General features: G+C 44.2%; 2 protein-coding genes across 4 annotated transcripts in view; one reads left to right on the top strand and one right to left on the bottom strand.

Annotated features, from left to right (window-relative positions):
* Positions 1–5,426: 5,426 nt before the first annotated feature.
* BMPER (BMP binding endothelial regulator) overlaps positions 5,427–13,117 on the top strand; it is a 150,902-nt gene continuing 143,211 nt past the window's right edge. The window contains exons 1-2 of one of the 3 annotated variants that reach the window (XM_032442564.1): positions 5,427–6,029; positions 9,263–9,348. In XM_032442564.1, the coding sequence (XP_032298455.1) occupies positions 9,334–9,348 (15 nt within the window). In that variant the 5' untranslated portion in view covers positions 5,427–6,029; positions 9,263–9,333. Of the gene's footprint in view, positions 6,030–8,209; positions 8,448–9,262; positions 9,349–13,117 lie in introns of those variants that run through there. The other 2 variants (XM_015855065.2, XM_015855067.2) reach the window with 2 other exon arrangements.
* LOC107309895 (anther-specific proline-rich protein APG-like) lies at positions 7,240–8,253 on the bottom strand. Its single transcript, XM_032442565.1, has 2 exons — positions 7,875–8,253; positions 7,240–7,444 (listed from the first exon to the last, which is right to left on the bottom strand). Exons 1-2 carry the CDS (start codon positions 8,231–8,233, stop codon positions 7,432–7,434), a joined length of 372 nt encoding a protein of 123 aa, XP_032298456.1. The 5' UTR covers positions 8,234–8,253; the 3' UTR covers positions 7,240–7,431.

Genomic DNA, 13,117 nt, shown 5'->3' with positions numbered 1-13,117 from the left:
CATAGCAGCAACATTTCTGCATTTTGGGAATTACTCTGTCTATTCATCCAACTGGAATGGATCCAATAGCAAAGCATGGAACTGTTGCTAGCACTAACTTGTCACTGAGTGTTACTTTCTATAATAGATGGCTTGTATTGTCATTTTGTGGAAGGCTCATAAGTCAGTTAATCATCATTTGGATTGTGGGGATGATTTCTTTTCTTTTTTTTTTAATAGAGATGCACAGGAACAATCCTTAAGAAGTCCAATTACTTCCATTACTTCTGGCACAACAGAACTGAAAGCAGCTTCACCATGAGGCCCCCTGTTCTGTGATTTATTATCTAATGTTTTTCTTTTGGAATATGAAAGTTTATGAAGACAAACATGTGCTTCAAAACAAGTCTATCTAAGAAAGTAATTGTGAAAACTAAGAAATACTATGCTGGAAGATCGGGTAAGTGAAGGCTTGGGTCTCCATCCTGCAGGTGCTGCAGGCTATGCATGTCCCCCATCCAAGCCACACCAGTGGACAGTGAAGGCCCGCAGCTGAGTCTCACAACTGGGACAGTTGGCTTAGCATAGCCTGAAAGTACTGAGGTAGCTCCTCTCCTTTTCTCTGAAGGATTCCAGTTTGACTTTTAGGTTTATTTCTGTGGTTCTACCAGACTGGATGTGGATTAATTTAGGCCTGCCAACTTGAATGCGAGGACTGAGCAGATCATCATCATAGTCTCATAGTCTCGTGCGGGTTGGAAGGGACCTTAGAGATCATCGAGTCCAACCCCCCAGGATTCGAGCCTCTGTGTAGCAGAGCGGCACTTCTACCACTTGCGCCACAGGGGACCCAGATTGGTTGGACTTGGCTTGTTCTGGGACCATGACTGCTTCTCCTAGGCCTGGAGATGCAGAGCTCTGTGTGCATGGTGCTTGGAGGGGTAAGAGTCTGAAGGCTGCCATTAGGCCCTACAGATGCATCCTTTGGGAGAAGATCCTGTTCCTTGGTTGCCCCAGCACATAGCGAGGCCAAACACACAGCTATTCTGATGCCACTCCGCACTTAAATTTATCTCATTTCAGTTCATACTATCCTGATTTGCTTTAGAGCCCTGGTTCAACAAGGCCCTGCAGGAGGCAGAGCCTTTCTGACAATGATGTGATGATTCTTACTTATCTCATTCGGGTACTCTGATGTGTGAACGTTTCCCAAGGAAGGATCTAAACTGGCACAACGAGAAATTACCAAAGTGCTTTCAGCACAGTGACATCCATTCTGTTAAAAATAGCTCTCCTATTTATTACCTAACTCTCATACTGACATAGACTAGATTAAAGCCTTATGGACTGACTTCAAGTTAATCAAAGTACAATAATATGAAAGCCAGGTAGAATTTTAAGTAACTTGGTAAACAGTTAGTTCTGTGTTGTTCAAATTAGCTTGGTTAGAACCAAAAGCAAATCAAACCCTCCAAGGCCCCAAACGTGAAGATGAAAATAGTTCTTCACCAACCAACATCTGAACAGAAATCATTCTGTGTCAGGATACCGGCCAGCCATTCCCTTGACACCCCAGTTTACATTTAAAGATACCTAAAATGATGTATACCATGTAAATACATATTTAAAATTCTATGAAACCTTCAAACTGTTGGTTGTTTTCTTTGGTCATGGGTAATTCCACTGACTCTCTTGGGTTTAATCTGCTAATATATACAAGACATGTCTGATGCTTTACCAGAATACTTTTCCCTGTCCCTGTTCATCTTGTGCTTCTCAGCAATATATTTAGAGATATGCTACTGAAGGGGAAGTTGGGGCTGGGGCTGAAAGCCCCTGCAGATCTGCATAATTACACTCAATGCCCACCTCAGGCACATTTAGTGGTCCTCTCCCTCTGACAGAGCCACATATAGCTGAGGGGCAGGCAGATGAATGACACTGCCTTGTGCAAGTACCTTTTTCTCCTGCTCAAATGGCTGTAGGCTTTCCTTTTGGGAATGGTCTAAGACTAATCTGACTCACACGAATCAGTAGCAAAATGTGATGGGTTTTTAACAGTCTTCAGCTCTGTATTTGCTAAGGTACATTTCTGCCTTTTCTTTAAATACTCTTTGATAGGAGACAAGTCTAATTTTGGGCTTAAGTACATGCAGAATATCTGGGGTTTAATTATTCAAGGAAAAAGGAAAGGAAAGGAAAGGAAAGGAAAGGAAAGGAAAGGAAAGGAAAGGAAAGGAAAGGAAAGGAAAGGGAACAGGAAAGGAAAGGAAAGGAAAGGAAAGGAAAGGAAAGGAAAGGAAAGGAAAGGAAAGGAAAGGAAAGGAAAGGAAAGGAAAAAAAGGAAGTAATTCTTAAATTACTTGAGCTTTGTGTCTGTAAACAACAATAATGAGGATTTCACTGTAACACTGTCTTGTTTTGCTTCCAGATGGAATAAGGTACGCCGTATTCCTTGCAGGAAAAGTAAAAGCAAATGTCCTGTGCATATGAAGCCAGATGTGCAAAAAGTACATTCTGAGAACAATCCAAGAGAGAGTTTCCCTCGTGTAGCAGCAAGATATTAGCACATATGGATTAGATTGCTGTAAACAGATCTGCGGTTCAGGTTAATTGTGGAAGCAGCCCTATCCCCTCCCTGCCATGCTGCCGCACGCTGTGAAGATCTGGGCTCCCAACAGTGCCATCTGCCAGCAATCGCACCACACAGCACCTTTTCTCTTTTTTCCCTGTCACTGCCGACAAGCGATAACTTTTTTTACTATAGATGTCTTAAAACTAATGGCCCTTGGTCTCCTCTCGCTCACTGTGTGTAATTGAGGGTCAGATGAACTAGAGAAAGATCCAGCTTGGCTACTTATGGTTGTTCTTCAGACATCACCTCTTAAGTTCTTAAGCCTTTAGCTGACATTCAGGCAAGCCCAAGGAGAAATTCTGCAAGAAAACAGGAACAGCAGTAAGAGCACAGCAACATGAAAACTCACACGGTAGGATTTCAGTGGGAGACAAGGTGATCTTACTGGATGTGCGCAGTTGGACACTTGGCAAACATACAACCTCTTGCCTTCATGTGTGTGCTAGAGGCAGATGCTTTAGAATTGGATCCTGGCTGGAAAGGAAAATCACATCAGAATAAGCAAGCCTTTCTTTAGGGGTGTGTGTGGTGTGGAACCAAGAACTTTAGAGCATGTAGCAAGGCTGTTGTAGAGTACAGAGACAACCCTCACCTGCAGGCATCAGACTGCCATGGTACACGGTGTTCCTCGAATGCTCCTTATTTGTTCCAGACATCAGCTAGGAGAGTTGCTGGGCAAAACACAGGTTTCATTCATCTCCCAAGTGCAAAACAAAGGACTATTTCGTGTGTGTTACTCTTCATGTGATTTAATTAGCTCTTATCATTTCTCAGGCACAGCAGGTGTTCAAGGCAAACTTAACATGAAAACACATAGCCCACAAAATATTTTTTATTACCTATGGAAGACAAACTGTATTTACAGGATCTGAGTAACAAAAAGGCACGTGCCAATAAATTGTGTTTGTTTAGCCTATGGCCTATAGCTTCTGCTGGGACTTCCATAGTTAGGACCACATGACCATTTCTGATATCATTTTTTGTCTTGATATAAGGCTATAGCAGTTCATTTTCTCCATGTTGGAGTGATATTTTCTTCTCCATGCTGCAGTCATCTTTATTATTATTGTTGTTATTTTAGTTTGGAGATTTGGTGCCATTTACATCCAGTTCAGATTACATTCTGTACATTTGGCTTGCATTTGTACAAAAGCAAATTACAAGAATGATTTTGAAGACTTTTGCAGTTAGCAACTCCTTCTTGTATGGCTTTTTGAGTTCTTAGAAAACATAATTTAAACAGCAGAAGTATGCAAGTTTGACCATGCCAAGACATTTTACGTTAACAAGCTTTTAAAATGTTACTCATTATCTTTATCTTGCCACAAATAAATTAAATACTTTGCATGTTGCAGGGGTTTATGGAAAACTGTCAAAATGATGAGTTGTTTGATGAAATTTATAAACATTTATTCAAGTAAGTCTCACTGTAACTTTTAGATACTTTCCTTTTATTTAAGGACTTGGACCATATGTCATTTTTTAACCTCGTTATAGTTTTAAGGCCTCCAGCCCTCATTGGCTTTCTGATTACTTTGTTGTAGGGGGACTTTGTCAAGAATACCTCTGAGAAACTCAGGCCAACCTCAAGGCTTATTGCCATTATCTCATGGAGGAGAAGCAGTTATGCGTGAAATACTGTTTGTTCACACCAGTAGATACTATTAACTTTAATCATGATTAAGCACAGAAATGACTGAGTTATTCAGAAGAACGTGCTTAAGCATTTGAAAGGCTGCAGTGGAGACAACAGTACTGTGATTCTGTGAGTTACCAAGCTTCCCAGTGGCTGTGTCTTGATGCACCATGATAATAAAATACTTCCCCAAATTACAGGTCTCTTAGCAAGAACTGTCAGAGTTGAAGCTTATCATTTCCACAGCTCCACATACAGCAAATGCACGTGCCCTTCCTTCTGATGATGTAACTTACTGGGTCAAGAATTCTTGTCGTTGGTAAAATGAACACAACAAGAATGGGTAAGATCAGTGTGATGTACAAACCACTTTCACTGCATTTTAATTGCCTTGCAAATGCATAGTCATTCACAGTGTAGACATCAGTACACTGCATTCCTGAAAGGTGTTTCCTTCTTTATTTTAAGAAGCCTCATAAATACAAAGAAAGTGTATTTACATAACACAGAGCAATATAAAAGCAACAAAAACAGGGCCATTCCTGTTGCTAACATACACACTTTCCTATGTAGCATGTTAACAGCATACTTTCTTGCATGGGAAGGGACCCTATGCCCAAGATTTAAGACAGCAAATTTTCTTAACAAAAGAAAATACTCATGAACTCTAATGATTCAGCGGGTCCCTTCAGTTCTGCAAGAATTCTCTAGCTCATAAATAATGGGTGTTCCTGCTATTTTGATGCGCCAGTAAAACAGATGATGGTGCAGAAAGATGTGACTGTGATCACTGTCATCTTCTTTACTACTGTTATTTTTAACAAACAGTATAGCTTTGTTTTTCATGTTAGGTGAGTGCTAAGTAGAACGTTTATTGTCACCAGCTCATGGCTGACACTGTTAACAATTTATGGCTGACCACTGGGAAAGCAGAACTGGAGAAGGAGCCAAATGACGTAAAACTAGGTACTTGTGAACAGCTAGCACTCCATCAATGAAGCCAGGCTGACCAATAAACAAAACTAATGAACGTATCCCTTCAACACAAAGTGATACTGTGTGATGCTTATACAAAGGAGGTAAGAATTTTGACGACATGTGATTTTGTTATATGCCAGCAGTTATAACAGAAGCCTCTGTGTGTGTCCAACAGCAGGACACGACTTGCAGTGTGATCCTCTGGCTTTGCTGAGTTACTGCAAGTTAGAATGTTTCTTAGAAAAGTAAATACCCTTTCAAACATGGATGCAAGAAGAAATAATACCCAAAACATTGGAGCTGCTTAATGTGACATTACTACAAGAAAAAACACAGACCACTGATGTGATAGACTTTGGAGAAAGGTTAAGGGAAATGTAAAAAGCTGAGCCAAAACTCATACTGTAGCACTGAATGTGTGAAACTGGAGGTAGGAGGATTGGGATGGCACGGTTCCCTCCTGTGCTGGATTTCACTTTGTGAGAGATTAAAATTAGAGAGTGATTCCCCATAGAGTGTCACCACCACCGATGCCAGGAAGCACCGGAACTGCTCCCAACCATGAGCACTTCCCCTGTTCCATGATGAGAGGTAGGTGGGGAGCTGAGCCCTCAACAAGCTACTCTGCCCAGCACCTGGTAGCCTGTGGACGGGGAAGCATGCTGTGCCATCAGCAGGTGCATTAACCATGAAGGACAGGGCAAACTCTTCACCCCAACGCTGCAGCAAACAGCACAGACCCAGCAAGCTCAACCCATGGAACACTCCAAGTATTTTCATCATGCAGATGCGGTTGCAGAGGTAAGTTTGGGGCCAATTAGTGTGTTGGGGATGCTGCAGCAAATCCCTGTGCACTGCTGCACAACTGCCCTGCCTTAGGTATGATTTCATTATATGCACTTGCAAACTGAATGAGGGACGGCAGGAGTTGAGTGTGAAGCTCACTTGCTGTCCCTTCTCATCTTCATTTGACAGATACAAACCTTTTACATTTGTAGAGTATTTTTATCAGGCCCTGCTGTTATTTGGATTCCTGATTGCTATTTGATGCTCTGATGATTTGTATGTTTCTCACACCAGGCAGCATTAATACTTAATGAATTTTCGACCATCACAAAGAGAAGGCTCAATGCACACAGTGATATAAGTACTCTCCTGAGGGAGTTGTCACTTAGGAAATTATTGGAGCTGATTTTTACTTATTTATTTATTTTCCTGTGGCTTTTGCTCTACATAGACTGTAGCTGTGCTGGAACTAGAAAAGGGATGCACAGCCACTGTGTGCAGATAGAGAAGTAAGGAAGAACCAGTTTGCCAAATGGTTCAGTACATCTTTCCAGTGGAAAAAAATCATTCAGATAAGTGAGAATCTCTTCTGGAGCAGTGTGTAATATGTACCTCTACAGGCTCATTTATCTGTGAAATAAAGGGAATTGTGAATCACCTCCCAGAATAAATACATTAAAGTTTCATGCATTATAATTACGCACTGCTCCCAATGTTATTTCCATGGAATACAGCGTTTCCTTTTCTTATAGCTGCTTCCTTTAACAGCATCATATTTATCATATATGCTCACTCAGTTCAACCTGTCCTGACTGATATTATGTGATAGGAAAAGAAACTGTCTTTTCTCACAGGGAGGGATCTTGCTAGCGATTTCGACAGGCTTACAAATATCAGATTGCTGTGGTCCCATCACAGGACGGGTTGGTTTCCCACTATAAAGGTGGGTGACAAATGGCTTTGCAAGTAAGGCGTGGGCATCCTGCGTCTCGCAATGGTGCTTGCAGGCTTCCAGCAGTCTGCAAGCACCTGGGCTTCATTCTAACAAGGAACTCGCAAATCCGACCGTCTTGCGTCCGACTTGGGAAGTAAATGCCCTTAAAGAAAAAGCAGTTCTGTGCTGCCCGCACCTGATTTGCCGTTGCCGTCAGCTGTTTGGAAACAACAGCTCGCAATTCACCCCCCAGAGAAAGACCGTGCAAACGTGAATGAATCCGAAAGCACCTTTCAGCTTTGGCACCAGAGCCGTTTATTTCTGCGACCGCGCGCTTCCCCCGGTGAAACAGCACCGTGGATGGAAAGAGTTGCAAAGTAAACCCGGAAAAATCGCGTAGCAGAAGGGTCGCACTGTCAGGGCAGCTACGCGTGCAAGAAGCTCAGCTTCGGTGCGTGCCCTTAGCTCATGCCGTGCCCGCGTCTAGAACAGCGACCTGCGGAAGGAACCGCAAAGGGGGATCGAAGACCAGAACCTACCGGGCACGGACGGACTCGGCAGCGCAGGTCTGGGCAGGGCGCCGGTAGGTGGGACGCCCGGGGCAGCCCCGGCTCCGGCTGCCGGAGTTCAGCTGCGCCGAAAGGAGCGGCCCCGGCAGCGCAGAGGGGAAAGAGCGAGGGGAGGAAGGGAGCTCCGCGGACCCGGCCGGGCGGCAACCGGGGAGCAGAGCCCCGCAGCCGATCCCCCGCCTGCTCCGCTCGTCCTTCCTCCTCCTCTTCCCACTCACTGTTCCCAAGCACGAATGGCACTGCCACGAGCTATCGGGCACGAAGGCAACGGGCTCTCCCTGCCTGAGTACCTGCGTTTGCGCGAACAGCGGACCCCTCTGAGGAGCCAAGCTTCCTCCCCTCCCGGCCCTCTTTTACCTTTCCTCCTCCTCTGCTCCTCGCCTCGCTCCCGTTCCCCGCCCCGCCCGCAGCCCCCGACGCCGCTTTGGCCCGGGCGGTGCTGGCGGGGCCGGGAGGGAGTGGCTGGGCACCTCCCGGCGGGGAAGCGGGGTCCGGGCTGGCAACGCGGCCGCGTGTGTGCGCCGGGGGGAGGCGGCGTGGGGCCGGGGGGTGCTGGAGGAGGGACTATGGGAGAGAGGAAGGTATAAGAAGGGATGCGGGCAGGGGAGGGGGGTGATGGAAAGAGGGGGTGCGGGGCCGAGGGGCTGGCTCTGACAGCTGCTTTCCCCGCACCGGCAGTCCCCTCCCCGGGGTGGGACTCCCCGGCGGGCCGGCATCTCCCTTCCTCCCCCCGGCCCCCCCCGTAACCCAGGGCCGGGGGTCGGCGCGGGCTCCGGCGTCCCGCAGGCAGCGGCACCCGCGGCGCGCAGCCCGGGACCATGCCGCGGCCCGGCGGGAGCCCGGCGGGGACACCCGGCCTCGTCCCGGCCGCTGCCGTCCTCCTGGGCGCCCTCTGCCTCCCCGGGGCGCCGGCCTCCTCCCTGCTCACAGGTAAGGGCCGGGGCTGCGGGAGCGAGGGCGGGTTCGCGGCAGGTGAATGGAGGAGACAGGTTCCCCCCCCCCCCCCCCCCCCCCCCCCCCCCTTTTTTTTTGTTCCCATTTATTTTTACTTCTTTTCCTCTTCCTTTTACATTCTCCCCCCCCCCCCCTTTCAATTTTTCTTACTTTATAAAAGAAATTATTATTATTTTGATTTTCTCCTCAAAGATTATTTTTTATTGCTCTCTGGGGCACTCGGGGAAACGCGAATCAATTTCTAGCACGAGTGGGAAGAGATTCCAACATGACACAATGCTGGCTAATAGGGCCATAAAGGGATTCCTAATTCGATTCCATCTGACAGTCAGCCTGCTTGCGTCCACTTTGTCGCCAATTGGCTGTCAGGCACCAGGAGGATGCTCAGTTTAACGCCTGTGCTGGGCTCCTGGTCCAACACCCAGCGTGCGGTGGACAGCTTAGCACTGATTTCAACAAGCTCTGGATCTGTCATTACAGAAGTGTCCTGCATTGTTTGGAGTACTCATTATTCCCCACACGTCATCCAAGAAAAAAAAAAGCATCCTTCTCAGCTATAAGTGGGACACAAAGCAAGTTGGGTCTGTGCCACCTATAAAGGGACAGTCCCTTCTCCGCTCCCTTTGGCATACTCAGCTGCTCAAAACGGACAAATTGGGGCAAAACTTAAAGTTGAAGGCTAGGAATGGAGCAGGGGTTGAGACTGACAAGTCATCACCCAAAACCAGCTGGGGGAATCAATATACATCAATATTTTTTAATTTTTTTTTTTTTTATAATCTGTCTTCCAGGATCCATTGCAAAGTGTGAAAATGAAGGGGAAATTCTGCAGATACCATTTATCACAGACAACCCTTGTATAATGTGTGTTTGCCTGGTAAGTTTGGATTTCAGATAATAAGAACATTCAGGCCTGCGCTAAAAGTAACAGAACAAAGAGGGGAATATTTTATGTAATGAAACCTCAGGTACTTTTGTTGCCTTTACGTAACATGGGGTTATCTCAGCACCAAGCTAATGGAAAGAAACCCAATCCTTGATCTGGCAGTAGTTTGACTTTAAAACACTTGGGCACAAAGTTAGACGTGACTTTAACATGTCATTGCAAAACTGCATGCAGTGGGTGAATTTGGAACTGCTTTCAGTGATGTGCACGAAATCCTTTGGGTGTAGCTCAGCAAAGGGGGTGACCAGCAGGGGTAGGAAATGCTGCTGCTTTGAGCTTCCATGCGGTTGGCTTCCCCTGGCACAAGGGCGAGAGGTGGAGGTTGCAAGGTGCTGTACACATTGGGATCAGAAGACAGCAAAAGCACAAGGGATGCTTGTATTGCTGCTTTGCTCCAGGTTGGCACTGCCTGCCCTGTTGGGGATGGATCAGTTAATAACGTCTTGCGCCTATGCATGTTTTGGGGAGAAACATTCCCTTTCCTTGTAACTTTACTTCAGAGTTGAGCATTTTGGGAGCAATTCAGCTGGACACGCCAAGGCTTAGGGGTTATTGAAAAACAGTTATTCTAAATAAAACTTTGCACAACATACTTAAGAGAAAGCCATAAACCTTAATGTGCTGTTGCATGCAAAGGGAAGCACAGACCAGCAAGTGCTACGCTTTATGTTTTGGAAGTTACTGAGTAGCGGAATGCACAGAATGTTTTCTACTTTAGGAATGAAATCTCAAGGACCCCCCCCCCCCCCCCCTTCTATTACTGCTATAAATCTGATTAGCATTAGTCTGTGCTATTATAACCCTATAAAAGACTTAAAGAATTGTTTCAGGCTGAGTTTTAGAAGGCAGTTTTGGCAACTGTAGGAACCTGATCTTAAGCCCATTGAGTTTGATGTATGTCACTCTGACTTCAGTAGATTTGAAGTGAGGCCCAATGATAACTTTTTAGCTAATAGTGATAAAGAATAAGTTATTGATTCTTCTGAACAGAGTGGTGTGGGGAAAGGAGGAGCATGGGATGTGGTGAGTCAAGAAATCAAAGGGAAAACAAAAAAGACATGAAGCTGTGTTTTATCATGGATCACCTTCCCAAATATGTCTGCCACCACTCTTGCTAATGGAAGTTGGTGTTAACCAGCGAGGAAGCAATTTATCTGTGAAGGAGCAGAAGTTCAGTCTTGGACATGAGGGCAATAATGCAGGGTAAAATACTTGTATTTATAGATCTCTCTAGACCTTGGCTTTTTAAATCAATGAGCACCCTTTTAGTGTGTGAACATGAAGAAGTGCAAAAAACGCTGGATATAAGAACTCTAAATCTTTGCAGTTACTAGGGTATACTTCAGAGAAATGGCAAATGAGGGCACTTGGTTCCCTTCAGTGGAAGGAGGATACCACATTCCCTTAGTATGGATGCCTAGCAACTTACTACATTAGATATGCTCTGTTTCATTTCTCCCAAAGGGTAAATGTGATCTCTCTTGAGTGGGAAGCCAGGAGGCCTGGTAGAGGAGAATGAAACTAGTAGGGGGATGCTGACTTTGATGCTGTGCAGCATCCCAAGCGGTGACTTACTGGACAGGTGGTTGCTGAAATCTTTATTCAGGCCTTACCACAAAGGAAAAGATCAATTTTAGGAGGTCTGGGTAGATCAGAAACAAAAGATGTGATACAATGATTTGTGACCAAGAGGGAAAAGAGGACCAGGTTTCCTTCCACCCAACTACAAATATCAGTTGTTTAATAGTGATTCAGTGAGGAACTTTCTCTGAAAGACTGATCATCCTCTACAAGGGTAAACCTGATCTATGTCCATATCCTAAGACGAAAGCAACTTAAAGGAGAACTTAATCAGCTGTTCCAAGAAAGAAAGAACTGCTGTCCAGACAGAACAGACTATTTGACAAAAGGCATTGTCTTAAGACCAAGAAGGATGCAGGTAACTTAAATATTGGATTGAATGATGACAGGTTTTCCCTATCAGATGCATTTCCGTAGCTGCAAGCTGTCACAGAGAACTGCACAAGTTTTGGAAATCTGAATGGCTCAGAGAAGAATTGGAATATTTAAATAAAGTCTTTCTATGTCTTTCCCATCTCGCATGTCTTTCCCATCTTCCACAGTCTCTCTTAACATGTTGAATAGGTTGGGAAGTAGTCGGATGTAGTGCTCTTCAGAGAGAAAATGTAGCAGATTCGAGAAACTCATAGGTCATTAATAAGTTGCCATAATGCAACAAAGGTTCTAAAGAACAATTACAAATGCAGTTTCTCATACAACAGTGAGAAGCCTTGCTAGAATGTCCTAAACCCAAAAGTCGTCTATTTTCACTGACTGTAGGAGACTGAGTGGGCTGATTTTTGTGATTGGAATATGAACAAAGTAAATAGCATAGACATGGACTTCTGTGGGTGCTGCTTCACTAAAACTTGTAGGTCCCGTTTGAGAGTTATTGGCAACACAAAACCCTGAACACCGAGGATCTTCTGGAGGCAGCCAAGTGCAGCTACCAACTAAGATGAGTTCTTTCATAAGCATCTGCTGTAACATGTGGGAAGAGAAGTTATGGTGATAAGTGAATTCAGAGTGGGGGACACGTGCTGGAGATTTCATAAGCTGCACATAGTAAATTATTCATTTCTAACGTACAGGTAATGTTTTTCTAATAAAAAGGCTTTGTGTCCACCATGAGATAACACTATAGTGGACTTCTTCACTTGTCATATTGAAATGTAGTGGAATGCATGGAACCATCCTGGTGCTTGCTCCCTCGTATAAGGTCAGACTGGGAGCAGAACAAGGCACTGCAGATAATGTTGGATGTTGCTTTTGTGATGCTTTCAAGTGATAATAAGATTGGAAGTATGCTTTAGTTATGATATGCAATTCAGCACAGAAGTAATGGTGTGAAAGTGTGTGGCTAGTGATACAGAGGATATCAGGACAAGAGGATCCTGTGATCCTTCTGTTGTTAAACTGCTATGAAGTTATAAGCCTTAGAAATATTTTTTGGTAGGAAAGATGAGAACTAATAAAGTCACTGCAAGCTTTACATTCTACTTACGGCTAATAAAGTTCTTTTTACTTTTACCTGTTGGATGTGATTACTCGTTACGGTAAGTTCTGACAAGATCAAAATCTACAGGCCCCAAAGTTATAATCTATAAGTCTTTGCTTTATTATCATAACAACACTCATTAAAACTGCTCATTTTAAACATCTGTAAGGCAGTAGATTCAAAGTGAGCTTTTACAATTGCACTTCAGCACTGTTGTATTGCTGTCCATCTAATCATCTCTAAGCACTTAATAAACATGAATGAATTTGATCTCCAAAGCAATGATCATTAATTACAGCTGACTGCAAGGAGTGAGCTTTTTTTTTTTTTCTTTTTNTTTTTTTTTCTTTTTCTTTTTTTCTTTCTTTTTTTTTTTTTTTTTTCTTTTAGAGGAAAACATCAAAGTCAAAGAGAGATTGTAGTTTACCCCCTAGCAATTTCTTGTAGGACTGTGATGAAAGCTGAGGTCTCCTAACTCTTCATCTAATGGTTTGGCTACAGAACTGTCCACTTTCACTTCACTTGCACTTGATGAGAGTGTATGGGTAAATTCAAGGTAAAAACATATAACATTAATACTATTCATAATGGAATTATATTGATTCAGTTTAAGAAACTGATTATCTATTCAAGGTATTAAAT

The sequence above is a fragment of the Coturnix japonica genome, chromosome 2 (genome assembly GCF_001577835.2).
Source record: "Coturnix japonica isolate 7356 chromosome 2, Coturnix japonica 2.1, whole genome shotgun sequence".
Classification (NCBI taxonomy): domain Eukaryota; kingdom Metazoa; phylum Chordata; class Aves; order Galliformes; family Phasianidae; genus Coturnix; species Coturnix japonica.
Note: the sequence above shows the minus strand (reverse complement) of the source record. Positions and strands in the feature narration are given on the sequence as shown.

Coding starts and splice junctions, on each gene's coding strand:
- LOC107309895 (XM_032442565.1), bottom strand. CDS start 8,233: ATGCCGGCCCGCCGGGGAGTCCCACCCCGGGGAGGGGACTGCCGGTGC.